This window comes from Lepidothrix coronata, unplaced genomic scaffold (genome assembly GCF_001604755.1).
Source record: "Lepidothrix coronata isolate B3197 unplaced genomic scaffold, Lepidothrix_coronata-1.0 Scaffold141, whole genome shotgun sequence".
In the NCBI taxonomy this organism is placed as follows: domain Eukaryota; kingdom Metazoa; phylum Chordata; class Aves; order Passeriformes; family Pipridae; genus Lepidothrix; species Lepidothrix coronata.
The window spans coordinates 820,330-839,176 of NW_016690321.1; the positions used below are offsets into that span (position 1 = coordinate 820,330).

An 18,847-nucleotide genomic window follows, 5' to 3' on the forward strand; every position below is an offset into this window, starting at 1 on the left:
ATTAATACATAAATAAAAACCAAAATTACATACACTAGCTGCCTTCAGAATCAGGCAGCAACTGAGGAAGGATTTTCAACATACCAATTTAAGTGTCTGTATCTGACACAGAATTCAGTTTATTAACTTCTCTGGATTTTGGATCCAGCTTTCTCTGTGTTCATCCCAGCATCAGTCTCAGATTCTCCTAGGAATTTAGTATTAGTCTGATCCTCTCTGTTGAAAACCATCAGTACTACTCTTTTAGTTTGCAAGGAAGGGCATTAAGTCACCGCTATAAAATGACAGATACATGAGAATGTGCAAAGCCATTTTGTACGAATCCTCTAAAACTTAAGGTTTGTGAATCGTGGCTTGCAGCTTAACAATGAGCAGTTTGTAGTTTCCCATGAAAGCGCTATGGGACCCTAATTTCCCTTTCCTGAGACTCTGCTACCACCTCCTGGCTCTTAGTATTACAACACGCAGACAGAGAGTCACAAATTACCTGATCCTCTGAAACCAGAAACGTTTGTGTATTCAAGGCTAATTTTATCCAAGTTTAGAGTGAGGGCTAAAACTCTCTGAATAATGGGAAAACGTGGATGAAGCTCCTTTGTTTATCACGGGATACCAGGAGGAAGGTAGGCAGCAGAACTAGTTCGGCTGTTCTCAGTTACAGCTTAGGAAGGACCAGGGCTCTGGTTGCTCTGTTCACCTCCCTGGAGGAAAAAACACATTCCTGATTGGAAAGTTTTGACTGGCTTTGGCAAGTTTAAAGTGATTACTTCAACTTTGGCCATCTTCTTTTGGGGGAATATATTTATTTAGAATCACACTGAAGAAAGGTTTATTTTTAAAAAATGTGAATCAAATCAAAATAATCAAGTGCCTGTGGGAGGAAGTTTTACTTTAGTTTAGTATGGTTTGGCCACAGTGTCAGGCCTTCATTAAATACTGGATGTAAAACTGCTGGTTTGTAGACACTGGCTTTCTGCAATTCCCACTTTTTTTGTCCTTGTGCAGCAGCTTCAAACAAGAACATACTGAAGAAAATATTTGAAAGATACGAAAATCCACTGACAAGACAGCATTTTGTGGGCCTCGAGGGATGGATGGGAATAGGACTGGAGTCAGAAAGCCCATTCCTCAGGGACGTGATGCAGGGAGACCCTGTGGCTGACTTGTGCAGTGTTGCTATCTGTGCACAGGCAGGACTCATGGTCATACCAAGGGAGACCAGAGATTTGACCAGAGATGAAAAATGAAAACTCCAGTGAACTCCCTCTGCTCTTCCCAGAACTGTCTAACTGGAGTCTTATCAGAGCTGCTGCCTTCTCCTGGCAGCTCCCGTGCATCCCTGCCAATAAACCACTATTCCTGCTTTTCTTAGAAGGGGTAAGACCTAATTTGAGGGCATCTGATTTACTTTACCGAGGAATAAAAATGTTTGAATCCGTTTACCACTTTACTGTGAATGGACTCTTATAGTTAGCAGAAGGTGTTTGTTTCTCCAGTTATGCTTTGCCTATTTCCTAATGAAGGTATGCAGTACAGCAAAATAATGGGAGGCCTTTGCCTATTCCCTAATGAAGGTATGCAGTACAGCAAAATAATGGGAGGCCTTTGCCTATTCCCTAATGAAGGTATGCAGTACAGCAAAATAATGGGAGGCCTTTGCCTATTCCCTAATGAAGGTATGCAGTACAGCAAAATAATGGGAGGCCTTTAGCAGAGACCTTTAACATCTTTGGTTTCTCACTGATGCAAATGACTCAGGTGAACACTAACCCACTGTGTACTAACTCTTGCAACCACTGCCACTGCAATAATTTTTATTCTGCAAATCACACTCTGAAACATATGCCCTTCCATTGCCAATCACCATGTGGCAGCAGTCTTAAAGGGGAAAAAAAAATCTCAGTCTGATCAGACTGATAAGGCTGTACCCTACTGTGCTGAATAACAAGGGCCTTCATCCATTCTATTCAAGTGTCACCAAAAAGTCAAAAGAAAAGGAAGTGGTGATTTCTGGGATTTCAGATTTAAAGTTTGGGTGTAGATAGAGCCATGATTCTATGATAACCATAGTTTCCCATTGTCTTTCTGCAAAAAGTCAGCTATTCTCAAAGACTCCTCCAGAGATGCACCCTGAATTTGCACAGTGCTGTGTCCTCTCCCCAGCTCCCTACAGCAAGGATAAAGGTGCAAGCAGTGATACAGAAATGTAGAATCAGATAACTCATCATGACCTTAATTCTGCTGCCTTTCCTGAACAGTCTTTCAAGCAATTCACATCACCACCATCTTCTAGTGAAGATTATTTGCGCAGGGGTGACCTCTTCTGAAACATCCCATGGTATTCCCCACAATCACTGGTACAGTAAGGAATCTATGAGAGACTTAGTAGCAGTGCCTAAACAGAAAGGAAGGTTTAGAACTGGGCTGGATGCAGAGAACATGGAGCGATGGGGCAGGAGAAGGAAAGATGCTGTTCTGCACCCATCTCCTGGCATCACTGTCTGGGGGCAGTGTGAAGGTAACATGCTGGATTGCACAGCAGGTGGATCCTGTCTTCAAAGTAGAGGCAGATTTAATGGGTGTCTCACCAGTGCCTGGAGTATCACTGGGCAGCTTGTGGTTCTTCCAGATAAAATCCGGACTGTTAGTTGCCTTGTTTGTCTCGTTGTTGTGAGTGTTGAAATACAGAAGAGGTTTGAACTATGGATGTAGGAGAGAAGAAATGCAGTCAGCAGCTGTGCTGTCCCTCTTTTGTCCCTTGCTTCAGACTACCCTTAATAAATGTATTACCCAAACTCAAAGTAATTCTTGCTCTTTCTTCTACAGTGGTGCATTTCTCAGCATAGCCATATGTTCGGCTGCCATATTCTTCCTCATTCCTCCCCTCTCTCTGAAAATAAATCTACCAATCCCAGAAAATACCAGCTGCACTGCACTTACTGAATCACCAGATGACATCAATCCTGTCAGTCCCCAGCACATCTCGCATGACCCCCTTCTGGCATGCACAGCATGCCTTGGCACTCCACCACTCCTGCTGTAGTTATTTTCATCATTCTTATGCAATAGTACACGACATTTTGTTTTTCTTTTCATATATAAGGTCAAACAGTTGCTCCCTGGACATACGTACATGCTTTGCAGTTGGTGATGTGTACAGCAGGGTCAGATTGGTATCAATGTCTCCATATTCATCTAGAGTCACAGGACCCAGTAGACCTGCAGACACAAGGAATTAGTCAGAGAGCTTGTGTTCTCAGAAACACAAATGGGGCACGGAGGATGGGATAAAAAAGGATTCTGATATTCAAGATATTTTTCTTCTTCATATATAGGCTAGAATATGTGTCAACTCAGTGTGGCACTACTTCTCTGTTAATACAACACTACATTTTCTCTACAAAATTCAATAAAATATGTTGAACTGACTGCACTGAAGAGGAAAGTCTCCCTCTAGCTATAGGAAAATGTATTTGTCAGGTTTCTTTAGCATAACAAGAATGTCAGACTAACCTCCCTTGAAGGGACCGTTTTAGAAGTGAAAAAGGAAATAGTCTGTTTCCACCTGCAGTTTGAATCTATCAGCAAGAAAGAAAGTACAAGGACACTTTCATTCCCCTTAGTCTTTTGAAAACTACTTGCTTGGTTCTAATAATACCATTTTAACCAGGTTCCCAAGTCCCTCAGCACAGCTTGATTTTGCTCCCATGAAGTTGGTTGTCTCAACAGGAGCACAAGCATAGCCAATACCCACCACTCCTGAAAGTCTCACCTTCATTTTCCCCCTTATTTTTTTACAGGAACATCTTTTTGATCAGCTTCAGATTGCTCTTTTGCTGCTGTTGATGATGACTTCTTTTATTTTTCCTGAAGTTCAGTGTCATCATTATTTTAGTTCAGGAATTACCTTCTCCCTTTTCACCTCAAAAACTGATGCTAAGTTTTTCATGGTCCACCTTTTTAATACCAAAATAATTATTGTATGAAATCACTACTATCAGCCTCCATCACAAGAAAGAATGAGGGTGATTCAACACCTCTCACTTCCAGGATTTTTTTTTTAAACTAAACTAATAAATAATGAAGAGCGTTACAGTATTTCAGATAAGTAAAAAAGTTTGTGCAATTTAACTTTCACATTTAGAGTTAAACTGAAGAGATAAGTTTACTGATACTAAAAAAGGCATGCTGTCTCCAGGAGGAGTTAGTAAACCATATTTTGCTAGGTATGGGATACCATGATTAAAACAAAGATAAGTCCAAAACCTGTTAGGCCCTCTTAGAAAAATTTGAGAAACTTCTACACATGTGTTTGCTGAACGTAGGTGAGATATAAACAAAAAATTTTGAGTCGTCATTTAGGTACAGATCTCTGATGTGAAGCAATAGCTGGGACTATACTCCCAGAGAGGTAATGTTGTCACTTCTTTGTGTAAGTCAAGTCTTCCCTCTGCCTTTTCCTAATGATTGAATTCTGTGATTTTAAGCCCATGGCCTGCAAAATAAAAGCCCACTGGTGCTAGACAACCTGTGAGAGGAACAAGAAACTTGACTAAGAAGAGCCAAATCATTGCCAGCTGGCCTACACTCACATGCAGGTATCCAGGCCTACATGGCTTTGTAAACTGCAAAAGGTTGAAACTACTTCATTAAAGCTCAGCTGACTTCCGAGTAGTTTTGAACATCAAATACTGAAGATAACATCCTTGTAAAAATTATATAAAAAGAAAAAACTCATTGAAGGGCTTGGACTTGTTTAGTGTAGAAATGACTTATCTTAGGAGTGTTTAAACCCAAATTTCTTTCCCCTCATCAATTTAATGAACCCTGCACAGGACTGCACTTATTTTACCTTCAAAAGTGGTATCTCGGAATTCATTGATTAAACTGAGAGGTGACACTGGGCTCTGGGAGACAATAAATTTCTTGAGAGTATGCCCAAACAGCAAGACTGCATTAGAATAGCCAACAAGAAAGTCATCTTCCATCTAGAACAAAGGAAAAAGAAAAACGGCAGTTTGAGAGTTCATGATTCTGCCTTAAAGCTACAATAACTTTGGTTGTCTGTGTTTGGCAGAAGCTCCAGCATGGAAGACAAGAATCTGCTGAAACTGAGGGAGTAGATGGCCAATGCCACATCAGTGTTGTCACTTGGAAAAATAAAGGTAAACATAATATATGTTTGGTGTGTAAAGACAGGGAGGTCATGAAAACTTACAAGAGATGAACATAAAGTTTTGGTATGCTGATCCTGGTGCAAAGGATTCAAGAAATCCTACGCTCTAGGTTCTTGACAGGTCTGCTCTGCTCAGTGTGTCCCAAAGATCCTGGCTTTGGATTAGACTTTCTGTGCAGATAATTTGGTGCAGTGCCAGCAAGTCTGGGCTTCCAGATGGCCACAGCTAAGGGGCAAGGAGCTGTGCCAGATTTCCAGCAGCCTGCCACAGAGCTGGCACCCAAAAAGCATTGAGCCCAGGCTGGGGGATCTAGAAGCCATGTAAATCCAGCCAGAAGCTTAAGGCTGCCTGCTGAAGAGCTGGAGCTCAAAGCCACAAATCCTGGGAGGAACTGTACATGAAGGGCCTGGTTCCTAGGCAGATGGCAGGAGTATCAGTTTCACTAAGCAGATACAGCATTTCCACAGTTTCTGCTTTTCTGGAAATTAAAAAAAAAATACGTATTTCCAACAGAAAAAAAAGGTTCCTGTTTATGAAGTTTATCTGGAAAGCCCCTGGACAGAAACTGCAATGGTTGTCACCTCTTAGACATATCTGCACAAAAAAATCAGTGAACAGTTACTAGTTCTGAACTTGCAATGCTCACATCTCAATTACATATATAGAACTTTCTTAAGTGATGCCTGTAAGATTGTCAGTCACTCAGAAGGGGAGTCGGAAAGCCATGTACCTATAAGTCTCCCTCATGCCCTGTGAATATGACACTTGAAGACCAAATTAAAAGCTTGAGTTGAATTTCACGAAGTAGGAATATGACAGCCTGCATGTTTGCCTTACAATACTATATTTTTACATCATAACATCAGGACAAAATGTCATCCTGCGATACTGTAAGAAAATACCAGCATGGAAATATGACAGAGGATTTTTAGGTTTCGTTTCCTAGTGCATGAACATGAATGAACTGAATGCAATAATCAGATATAAAATAGTGTAGTTACCAGGGTGTTGTCCTCACACTCTGTGTAGTCTCTAATTACAGTATTGTTGCTGTAATTAGCTGGTGACAGAGTCAGGACAAGTACATTCTGCATGTAGTCAGCTGAGCTGTTCTTCCTGAAGTACGTGTTACTGCAAAGCAAAGCACAAGAACACCATGAACACTCAACAACAGGGCCAGTGGTATCCATGACAGAATCACTCACCTCTTCCCAATGGCACTGTTATTTGACAGGTTAAAACAGTAATTCTAAAAATAAAATTTCATCATGCATACAACTCTTTATATTGCTTATTCCCTGATGCCAGCTTTTGTGCTTAAATATATTAAAAGGTAATATTAAAGAGATCTGGCAATCTCACACTCAAGGGTTGCAGCAAATTATTGTTATTATTGTAACTGTTTGGTTTCTGCCCTGTTTATTTCCTCTTTTTTTTCAAGCAGAATTTATATATATTAAAACTTAATCTCTTCTTGGAATCCACAATACTGCAATCATAGTTTCTTCATGTTACTGTTCCTCTAATTCTCATATTTTCTGCTATAACTGAGCACAGCAGATTTGCACTAAAAGCATTTAACAGGAGGGCATGAAACAATCAGAGAAGTGCAGAGAGTAGCTTATTGATTTATTTGTTTAATTCAGTGAGATAGGAAAATCAGAGGAAACTGTGTGAACTTGAAAACTATGCTAGAGCAAGCAGAAGATGTAGCTTTCAGGCATCTTTGGTTTCATCACCTTGAGCTGCCATCTGGAAGTGCTTCACAAACTGGCCACCACTGGACTCAAATATTAAGGAGGAATTTAGCAATAGATATTAGTGTCACATGGCAGCAACTGGCATTGCTATGTCTAGATACATAAAAAGAAGATAATTTTATGAGCCTTCTCTCATTATTCATGTTTGATCATCCTTTTATTTTTTCAGTCAATACTGTATTAAGACTTTTTGGAGACCACAGGCTTTGCTCCATGGTCATCTAATGGGATTCTGACTCCAGAGTCCCATCCTTGCCTTTCTGTGAACCTTCTGACTTTTACATTGTACTTTTCACCCTAAAGAATTTCAAAGTGTTTTTCATCCAGGCTTGGACTAAACTAGCCAGCTGAAAAGGACACTTCATTAGACTCCACTAGGCTGGATAATCCTACAGCATCCCACCTTTCCCGAGGCCATCTTAAAGACTATGTTTGTATGCTGGCTGCTAGATGGCTCAAAACTGAAGAAAATGTAAATCTATCACTGTCAGAGGGATGTCACTCCTGGAGAAGCACAGGACTTTGCCTACCCTCTCACCTACAGCTTGAGTATTCATCCAGCACATGCCTGTATTTTGTCTGTTTTAAGAAAAATAACATGATTTGAGATACTCAGCAAAATCAAGGGTACGTAGCAAATTTAATGAGGGCAGCATATAAAACAGGCTGAGGTGGCTGGGTAGCATCAGAAAGATGCGTATCACAGCAGAGAAGCCCCTAATCTCCCTTACCTAATGCAACAATTATATATGCAACACCAGTAAGTTAAAGCACCCACATACAGAGTCCCTATTGTGCATTTGCAAAGAAACAGGAATTGTGGCCAGTTGACTCAAAAAATCAAGTGGGGATTCCTAGAGCCTGGATAAAATGGTGGAATGCCTAAAACATATATGGTGAACCTCAAAGTGTACAGGACAGAGAAGATTCTATTAGAACCTGAACCACAGGATCCAGTTTGGACCCAAAGGTTAAGTATCTGAAGTCATTAATCCAAAGTTCCTCAGCCCTGACTTGTCAAGGTCAGCTTTAGACATGAGAGCTGGGAAGTCCCACAGGCCCTAGAGGTTCATGGATTCTTTTTGCTACACCAACAGTGAAATAATTAAAATCAAGACATGGGCACATACAGTTGCCTTGTTATCAGCCATCCATTACACTGCCAGCACAGTCCCAGGCATGTTTTTGGTCTGGGCCAATTAACTTTCTCCCAGAGTGTGATTTGCTATGGCAACTGGAGGCATATCCAAAACACCCAGTTTGGACATCTACACATAGCTATACAGATATGAGCTGTGCTGTGTCACTTAGGCTTAGGGCCAAAGATCAGCTCTTGGTTCTCATATACAGCCAAAGCTTTTGAGGCTACCATTGATAAGGCCAGTTTATGTCAGTCCTTGTCTACAAAGATTTCTGTAGCAATGTAAAGAGGAACAACAACAGAAAACTTAGGTTGTATACTAAGAAACTTCTCTGAAAAGTTAGATTTATGTACTTATAAAGATGCTGAAGAGATGGTTATAAAGTGCAAGAGTTATAAAGTGGAAAAACAGTTGTATCTGTCTTTTAAATAACTTAAAAATTGAACAAATGGAGCCTAGAAAAATCTGTAAATCATATTTTCACAGTTGTCTGGTTGGGCAGAGTATATGAAAAACGTACAATTTCTCATATAAACAGCTTATCACCATTCTGACTTTGGACTCTGCTTCTCTCATGGCTTCCTACACTGAGGAACTACCCCAACCTGCTCTGTCACTGCCTTAGAAAAATATTCCATGAAATACAGGGGATGTTGTGGAGGATGTGCCATGAATTAAATACTAAGCAGCTTAGATAAATGCCAAGACCTGAGGAAATATGGCTATAAAGCACAATTTGTGAAAGAGCATTTCTTCAACAAAACAGTTCCACTCAGTCTATTTCTGTTATCTGTATCCATCAGCAAACTGCAGAGAAAAGAGGAAAAGCAAAGGTGATACTTTACTTGAAGAGATCTATCAGGATGATAACAATGTCATTATCCACTTTCTCCGTCTCTAGGTCTGTCCTGACATCCTCTGGAGAGCCACACATGATGATCACTACAGATTGGGAAAAAATGGAAACAGATTGGTGAGAGGTACAGACAAGGAGAGGATATTTGCCTGCTCCCCCATGTTTGAGTAGCAGGCAGTAGAGCAGTTCTGGGCTAAGGCACATTATCTGTCCTGTGCTGTGCTGGGATGCAGGCACAGAGCTACAGCCTCTCTGCAGTAAGACCAGGATATTTGATGGTAAGTGGTACCTCAACACCTACAACATTTTCTGTCTGACTGCACCAGAGCATTACTATTATCTCACTGAAGTAAGCATTAGTTCTGATGCAATATGGACTACTGATATGAACATTCTAGGTTAAATGGCATTCAAGTAATGGTTTCATTAGCTTGCCTACTCTCACACTCATTTGGCCTGCTGATGCCAGGTGTTCAGTCTTAAGAGAAGATGAAGTATTTATTGATCTGTTTTTCTAGTTTAGATCAGTCATTTCCAGAATAAGTGCCCCTTGATGGCAAAATGAGGCCCATATATGTACCAGGGCTGCAAACACATGAATGATAGAGAGCTTATAGTATCTATATTCTTCTAGTATTTAAAACCCTTCTTAGGTGAACCTGTGATTCCTGGATTTCTGAATCTTTCACAAAAAGGAGCTTGTGCCTACATGGGATAATTCACCCCAGAAGCTCTCTGGAACCAGGATATTCCCCCATATTTTATGGGGGTGGAGAGAGGAACCTAGGAATGTTGTGCCATTTTATGTTTACATCCATATAAAATGGTATATCAGTGTTTCCACCATGTCTGGTGAAAGGCTATTCCTAAAACCTAACTAAGGGGTAGGTTTGATTTCCTGAGAAAAGCAACCTACTTGCAAGGACAGTGCACCGTCAGCCCTTACCATTGCTTTTCCGGTTTGGATTTTTCACAGTTCTTTTCAGCTGCTCTGGAGTCCTTAAAATATCCTTGAACTTCAGTTTTTCGGAGAACTCTGTGATTCCAGCATCTAAAGCATTCATGTACCTGACACAAGGGAGCAAAGATATTGTCAGAAAATTGCTAACTTCTCACATTCTCCTAAATCAGCCACAGCGCAAGATAGGCTGATTTATGGCACACAAGAGTGTTTATAAGCTGGTATGAAACCTTTTCTGCAGCAATAAAAGCAAGAAAATCAATACATGGCATGAAAGACGCAGAAGTGCTTGGAAAGTCAACCAGAGGTATTTCAGCCTTGTACATGAAGGATGGATTTGGAAAATACAATGATGTAACAAGACATTAACAATTAAGGAAAAAAAGGGATATGGGGAAATTATAGTAAGTCAGACTAACAGGGAGGCAGAGCCAGGAAGTGGTAATCTTAGAAGACATGTGGAGGTTCAACTGAGTAAACAGGAGCTGCAGAAAGAACAAAGATAAAAAGCACACATGTACCCTGACTGTGAGAGAAGCAAAGGAAGGAAAGTAGCAACAAAAAAGCCTATACAGAGTTGGATAAAACTTGAAGGGGAAAATGAGCACAGCAAAAAAACCCAACAAAGTGAGTAAAAGCTTGCTAAAAGATTAAGGAAAAACAGTCAACTCCTAAATTCTATTCTTGCTTCAACATGTTGTGTCTGAGAAGAAAAATTCTGTCTGAAATAAAGTTACTGCAAAGGGAAAACTAAAAGAACTCTCTGTGTTTTCAAACTGCATAACTTTTGATCAACCAGCACTGAAATCCCAGTCCTAAGAACTACTAAATATCTTTTGCTTCCTTTTTTTTTTTCCAGGAACATAATCATTAACCGTTAATTTACAGGAACATATGCACAGTTGAAACATAACCTGATTTTGCTATCACTGAGTATTCACTTGTTTTTATACGTATATGAGAAAAACAATTAGCCCATGTAGTGTAACTTGTGCTTTAGACAAAAGGGTTCTTTTCAAATTAGACAGTTCAAAACCCTTCAAGTTTACAGTTTTTATTAAAGGAGAATGAGATGCATTTTTACAACTAAATTAGGATGAAAAATGGGCAGATATACAAAATTAATTTTAAATTTTTTTTGTTAATTCAACAATATAGGATTTTGAACAATTCTGAAGTCATAAAGAAGGTCCTGAACAGAATTATTAATAAAAGCAAGGTAAGAAATGCTTGGAAAGGTAAGAAAAGTATGAAACCTGCAGGATTAAAGGGATTTAGCTAGTGTGTGTAGTGCACTGGCAATTATAGCTGCAAACATAGAGGAATAGGGATTGTAGTAAGAGATAAGCGAAGTGTACTAATATTTCAAAACATCAAAGAGAGGTAATCGTGGCAATTACATCATGTGATCAAGTTGCTATCTATACTAAGAAAGAAGGAAACAATAAAAGTCCCTAAATACCTACAAAAGAGTGAACTGGAAATCAGTTTTTAGGTCTCTTAATTCAGAAAAAAATATTTTAAGTACTGTATCCAAAATATTCCATAAATACATGCTTATATCACTCTGAAGCCAATACAGTCATAAGTTTTACTTGAAATTCTGCAAGTTCCTAAGGTTATTAATTAGAAATATATGTAACAGTTATTTCCATGAACTCTTTGCTGCCTTTGAGCTACATTTATAGAATTAATAGGAGAAATGAGATGCTTTTTTTAATTAATCAGCATTTTATATCTCAAAATTGGGAAAAAATTCAAAGGAGCATAGAAACACTAAAATGAGCTTAAAGTTAAATAAGACTCATTAATAGAAAAGTAATTACAAATATCAGTATATTACAGAGTCTATTCGTCTAAAACCAGCCTTTGTTTTCAGACAAGGAGAAATCCCAGCATTCTTGAGAATCAAACACAGGCTGATGTTTTGGGTCACAAAGTGAAAACTGTTTCCTTTGCTCCAAACTGGTGAGAGCATAGCCTAAACTCTGCAATCATTGGGGTTATTTTGTTTGAAGAAAGATATAGTTTGAACATTGGAAATGTTTTGGAGCAACAATAGTGCCCACAGATTGAAGCCATTAATGTGGAGAAACACTGTAAGAGCTTGGTAAGACCCCTGACCTAAAAACACATCTATGAAGAACATGACGGAGGAGCCTCTCATGACACATTATTTATATCAAAGCGGCCATAAACAGGTATTTCCATCAGAGAGAACATGTGGGCAATGCTGTCCACAGGAAAAGCCAAGGCTTGCAAATATTTAAAATAGACTGATTGAAACCTTCAGATATGCACTACAGCTAAAGGGTATAATTCATCTTTTCCTTCTCTCATTCCTTGGTAGTTGTAAAGCACCTCCCAAAGTGTAGGGCTCAAAGAACAGCTCATAAGAACCATGTCCAAGGGTGGAGACAGCATTTATCAACAGTTGGCTCAGAGGTGGATCCAGATCTTACCAGAAGCATGCCTCTGAGGTTTCAGTCCTCTTGTAAATGTAGACAGATTCCCAGGTCGTGGTTTTAAATGGCAGCTGAGAATCTCTCCAAAAATAAGAGAAGAATTCGTTCACTTTCCTGGCTGGAGTCAGAAGGCGGGTTAGGTTTTCTTTGTAGTCACAGGACAGTCCAAAACTCCCTACAGAGATCAGAGGCAGGCTCAGTACTGTGTCAAGTCTGAAGGAAGAGATAAGAGGACAAGTCTGAACAGATTGCTGTTGCACCAAGGCAGCTACCACCTGATGTCCATCCTCAAGTCCCTCTCCTCTTGTTCCCTGCATTAGTTTAACAGCAATTTGAACCTGAAACAGAACGCTCCTGAAAAACACAAGCAGATTTCAAGTCTGTATTGGCATCAAAAAGCCCTGTTGAACTGGTCCAGGCATCTTCTCTCACTGCCTCCAATTATTCATGCCCTTTTGAGTATCATGCACCATTTCAGCCCCAAGGGTTGTGACAGGAGTCCAAAGACTCAAGGAACTATCTGCTTCTGCTCCCTGGCTGCCATTAACATGGGATGGATTTAATCTCATTATTGAGACAGTGCTGCAGGGTGGCAGTTTTTTCCATCAAAAAAGCTTTACTCCTACAACTCAAAGGAAAAATTCCTCAGTTTCACTATGGCATATTTTAGGAGCTGTACAACAGCAGCAGTCAGGGAGAAAAAACTAAGGCAACCCTCTGCTGACAAGGAATTTGTTAAACAAAGATGTTTTTATACACAGAGACAATAAGCTTTTGAAGATAAAGGAATTTTCCTGGATGCTGCAATCTTATCAGACTAGACTCAAAATATTTCAGTTCTTGTATGGTGGTTTTTTATGTCATGGAATTTTGCCTTCATAAATCATGGCCATAAGAGTTGTTGGCATTATTGTGACAAAACCTTATTTTCCAGGTGAAGCACACTTACCAACTTACAGGGTTTATACTTGTTGCAACAGAAACAGACAGAGATGATGTAATAAGTAATGCCAGGAGAGTGTTTCACTAATTAAACAGACATTTTTCTGACAGACTTAGAATAGAACAGAATAGAATAGACTGTTTCATTTGAAAGGGACCTACAACAATCATCTAGTCCAACTACTTGACTGCTTCAGGGCTGACCAAAAGCTATAGCATGTTATTCATAGAATTCTAGAATGGTTTGGGTTGGAAGGGAATTTAAAGATCATCCACTTCCAACCCTCTGCCACGGGTAGGGACACCTTCCACTGGACCATTTATTAAGGGCATTGTCCAAATGCCATTTAAAAACTGACAAGCTTGAAGAATCAACCACCTCTTTAGGAAGCCTGTTCCAGTGTTTGACCATGCTCTCAGTAAAAAAATGATTCCTAATGTCCAGACTAAACCTCTCCCTGCACAGCTTTGAATCATTCCTACATGTCCTGCTGCTGGACCCCAGGGAGAAGAGATCATCACCTCCTTCTCCACTTCCCCTTCTCAGGAAGCTGTAGAAAACAACAAGGTCTCCCCTCAACCTCCTGTTCTCCAAACTAGACAAACCCAGTGTCTTCAGTTGCTCGTCAGGGGACATGCCTTCCAGCCCTTTCGCCAGTTTTGTAAGCATCCAAGGACTTTCACATCCTTCTGAAATTGTGGGGCCCAGAACTATATACAGTGCTGAAGGTAAGGCTGCACCACCACTGAGTACCACAGGATAATCACCTCTTTTGACCAGCTGGTGATGCTGTGTTTGATGCACCTCAGGATGTGATTTGCCCTTTGGGCTGCCCGAGCACACTGCTGACTCCTGTCAAGCCAGCTGCCAACCAGCACCCCCAGATCCCTTTCTGCACAATTTATATTTGTGTCCAACATTACTCAGGATCCCAGGAACAGAATACAGAATTTGGATTGGACTTGTCAAATTTCATCCCTTTAATCATTGCTCAATGATTTCCTGAATTAGAGATGTGAAGAAGTTTGAGGTAGACAATCCGGCTAATCCCAAACCACTCTTGTTACTTCCACTGTTCTGTTGCAACATCCCCACAGCTGCTGCACTTACAGACCTCTTGCAGTTTCCACTGTGTTGTTTAATATCCATTTGATAAGCCAAACATGAAACCTAGAAGAGTTGCCAAGTGCAGGCAGCAGCTGGGCCGACATCGGCTCTGCACTCTCCCACCCCACTTCCCATGGGTGCATTACCCACAGCGCCCTTCCCACACTTAAATTGTTGTAAAGTGCTTTTAACTGAAAGAGGTCAGGTTTAGATTAGACATTAGGAAGAAATTCTTTACTGTGAGGGTGGTGAGGCACTGGAACAGGCTGCCCAGAGAAGTTGTGGATGCCCCATTCTTGGAAGTGTTCAAAAACAGGCTGGATGGGACCCTGAGCAACCTGGTCTGGTGGAATATGCCCTTGCCCAGGGCAGAGGAGTTAGAACCAGGTGATCTTGAAGGGCTCTTCCAACCCAAACCATTGTATGATTCTATAAAAGTAAGGCACTTGTTCTGATTCACAAGGCTATCGCACAACAGTTACTGTTCTTTATTGCTTTTCATAAACTTCTGCTATTCACACTTTTAACTGTGTCGGAGTCCAAGGAAAAAAGTTTGGCATCATTCTGGGCATCTCCATATCCAGCAGATAGAAAAGCAAACACTAAGTTAGGAGGCACAGTGAATAAAATGGGGTATACTGCACAATATTCTACCATGGTGCTCTATATATAGGAGTTATGCTTTAGATTCTTCTATAAATCAGTCGCATGCATTCCCCAGTAACATTGCATTCACTTCTGGTCATGCCACTCAAAAGTATAGAGCTAAAAGCAGACAAATCTTGAGATAAAAGTGTCTCAATTCTCCCAGTTTCTGTCAGTGAAACCCAAAAGCTACCAAAGTTTAGAAAGGGAAGTGATTCACCTGGGTAACCCTATGAATTTGTATGTCATAACTGACTGGAGGTTTTAAAATTATTTATGCTAGAAGTCTGCAGATTCAGCTTACACTTTTGCTAATATCTAAGAATGAACATATTAATGTATGGTATAATATAGAATAGAATTATACATGTTCACATCTAAGACAATAGTAGAGAGATTCATTCTTCAGGAGTGCTTCCTCAGGCAGAAGGGTTTGGATGAAACTGTCTGCTCCCTATCTAAACAATACTGAAGATAGTTGGGGTTTTTGGATCTTGGCACATATAACTCAGGCCTCCCTCAATGACTGAACACTCACCCAGAAGGAGCCCTGTTGCTGCAGTACTGCAATGTCTACATGCCTCAAGCTCACATCCCTTATCTGCTGCAGTTGCTAAGGAGTTACACCTTTTGAATCCTCAATCAATCAATCAATCGATCAATTTACTGTCTGGAATTAGAAGTTTCCCTGCTATCACTGGGATTTCAGCAGTGGGTTTTGGAAGGGGATTTTCTTCACCCTACCAAACATAGTGGCTATGCATAGGAGTCTTACTGCCTTGACTGTAGACCTTGAGGTGTCTGATGTATTCTAAACCCCAATGTCTCTGCAACAAAGCAACTTTGTTCAGCAACTGATATCTTTAACGTCACAATATTAGGGGAAAGAGGTGGTACTTACGAGACCATTTGGTAGGTGGCATAAGTGCAAGCAGGTCCTATTACAGCACAGCCAAGTGTGCCAGAATCCTGCAAGGGATAAAAAGGTCATATGGGGACAGTGCAGAGAACTGGCAAGAGAGAGGAGGATGGGAAAATGAAGAAAATTTTAGGATTTGAGTAGTCACAGAATATATCTAGAAAAAGCAAGAAAAGAGTAGGTAAGGAGCTACAGAAAGTTTAAAAAAATGGAGAAGGAAGAAATCACAGAAAGCCAAAAAAAAGGCAGAGGACAAAATAGTTCCTGTGAGTATGACCTTCATTAAGAGACAGACAGTGAGTTAGGACTGAAATGTTTTTACAACTGCACATTTGAAATTACACACTCCAGCAGTGTTTGCATTTGCAGAAGACAGGGTGGCTGGAATTACAAGGTACTGTGTATCACAAAAATTATTAGTTACATGCATATAAAGCTAATATTAAAAAAAATCCTTTCCTGATCACCAAATAAGGCCTAACTAGTATCTTTGTGTGTCATTGTAGTGGGTTTCTGTGGCTGGGTTTTGGTAGCGGGGGGGGCCTACAGGGATGGCTTCTGTTAGAAGCTGCTAAAAGCTTCCCCTTTCCTGTGGAGCCAATGCCAGCTGGCTCCAGGACGGACTTCCTCCTGTTGGCCAAGGCCGAGCCAATTAGGAGTGATAGTAACACCTCTGTGATAACATATTTAAGAAAAGAAGGTTGTTGCGTAGAAAGAATTGCAGCCAGGGAAGAGCAGAGTGAGAACATGGGAATAACAATGTAGACACCAAGGTCAGTGCAGAAGGAGGGACAGGAGGTGCTCCAGGCACCGGAGCTGTGGCCCCAGCGGCCTGTGGTGCAGACCATGGTGGAGCAGCTGTGCCCCTGCAGCCCATGGAGGACCATTGGGGTGCAGAGACCCACCTGCAGCCCCTGGAGGAGCCCATGCTGGAACAGGTGGATGCATGAAGGAGGCTGCGACCCCGGGGGAGGCCCAGGATGGATAAGGGTCCTGCCGGAAACCTGCAGTCCATGGAGAGGGAAGCCCACGCTGGAGCAGGTTTTTCCTGGGTAGGACTCGTGGCCCCTGTGGGGGACCCACATTGGTACAACTCATTCGTGAAGGACTGCACCCCATGGAGGAGTGACCCACAGGACAGCAGTTTGGGAAGAGCTGCTGCCCAAGGGATGGACTCACGCTGGAGAGGTCCATCAAAGACTGTCTCCCGTGGGAGGGACCCCATGGGAGCAGGGGAATGACTCCTCTCCCTGACTAGCAGCAGAAACAACAACTGACCATAACCCCCATTCCTTGTCCCCCTGCACCGCTGGGGGGGAAGAGGGAGAACCTGGAAGGAAGGAGGGATGGGAGGAAGGTGTTAAGACTGTTTTATTTCTCACTCTTTGGCTCTTATCTTGTTAGTAATAAATTTAAGTAATATCCCCACTTTGAGTCTGTTTTGCCCGTGAAGGTAATCAGTAAGTGACATCTCCCAGCTGTTATCTCAATTCATGAATCCTTAGCTGGTTTTTTTCTCTCTCCTCTGTCCAGTTGCAGAGGGAGAGTGAGAGTGGCTTTAGTGGGTACCTGGCATCTAGCCAGGGTCAACCCACTACAGTCATGAGGGACAATTTCTTAGCAAAGGCTATATTATGTGCTCATCGATCAGTAGACTTGAGAATTCACATGGGATTGACAAAATTTCACTCAAAGGTGAGAAAATCCACTGAAACAGCTTCCTGAAGTGCACCAATTCTAACTGAAGCTTTTCCTCATATTAAGGTATTCTCATAGTTTCTCTCACGTGACTTCTGTGATCTCTTAGTGAGAAGCAAGCACTTCATCTTTGCCCTTTGGGCATAGTTCCATACCCATTTCATCGGTAACAGTGCCAGCCTAATGATTTCTCTGCTCACATGTTCCCATCTTCACCACAGCTCTTTCTTTTGTGTATTGTGTAAACTGACGGTGAACCAGATCAGGCTCTGATCCAGCTGGAAATTGAGCTTTTTGCTCTGCTTGGGCTGTTTGAGCATTTGGGTTGGTTTGGGGGGTTTTTTTGGTTGGTTTTTGTTTTTTGATGTTTTTTAATGGATTGCTTTGGCTATGTGTCCACACGAAGAGCTGTGCAGATATAAAAAAGAGGACAACTTAAGCAAAGGAAAAGGAGCCCGAAGCTGAAGCTGACAGTTTCTAGGAAGCATTCATAGAATCTCTCTCCAGTATTTGCCTCCTTCCCTCCACAAAACATACAGGAACATCTTCTCTTTGAAAACTTCACTTCCCTGTCAGATTTGTTTGGAACTGAACAAGAGAATGAAAAGCTAATAAGGAAAGACAGAGACATACATGAGTACACACAGGCAGAACAAAAGAAATCTCCTACTCACATAAATTGTCTTGATGAGCTCCACACCTTCACAGGTGCTAGTACGACAGCCTTGTGAGACATAGAGTGATGAGGCAAAGGTGTGGAAGATGGCATCAACTGTAACATTTTCTCCTGATGCAAACATAAAAATAAACAGTGTCATGAATTGCAGAAAACAACTAATATGCTATTATCCCACTTCTTCTGACACAGGTCTGAGCAGTCTTACACTAGGTGATCTGCTACCAGAAAGCTTCTACAAAGTCCACCTCTGACGTAACCCCCACTACTGTGGATGTGAGTCCACCACACAAAAAATTTGCTCTGGTGTGGACTGCTGACTTATGAGTGACTTCTTATGAGTGTTAATACTTTCAGTACAAAGTACTTTTGGTCTTGGCCATTACGAGAGACATTTTTTAAGGCTCTGTGCGAAGTAATATTTCTTTGAAAACTCTTTTTCCCCATAATATTCTAGAGGGTGACAGTAGATTGGTGATATTGAAAGGAGAGGTAATC

The 18,847-nt window shown here is 41.1% G+C and overlaps 1 protein-coding gene across 1 annotated transcript in view; it reads right to left on the minus strand.

Annotated features, from left to right (window-relative positions):
* Nucleotides 1-18,847, minus strand: part of GUCY2C (guanylate cyclase 2C) — a 48,917-nt gene that overhangs the window by 21,615 nt on the left and 8,455 nt on the right. Inside the window, exons 4-12 of the mRNA XM_017827567.1 lie at nt 18,348-18,460; nt 15,958-16,025; nt 12,359-12,574; nt 9,882-10,003; nt 8,925-9,021; nt 6,179-6,308; nt 4,853-4,988; nt 3,134-3,219; nt 2,589-2,700 (exon numbers count right to left, since the gene is read on the minus strand). Coding sequence (XP_017683056.1) covers nt 2,589-2,700; nt 3,134-3,219; nt 4,853-4,988; nt 6,179-6,308; nt 8,925-9,021; nt 9,882-10,003; nt 12,359-12,574; nt 15,958-16,025; nt 18,348-18,460 — 1,080 coding nt within the window. The remainder of the gene's footprint in view (nt 1-2,588; nt 2,701-3,133; nt 3,220-4,852; nt 4,989-6,178; nt 6,309-8,924; nt 9,022-9,881; nt 10,004-12,358; nt 12,575-15,957; nt 16,026-18,347; nt 18,461-18,847) is intronic.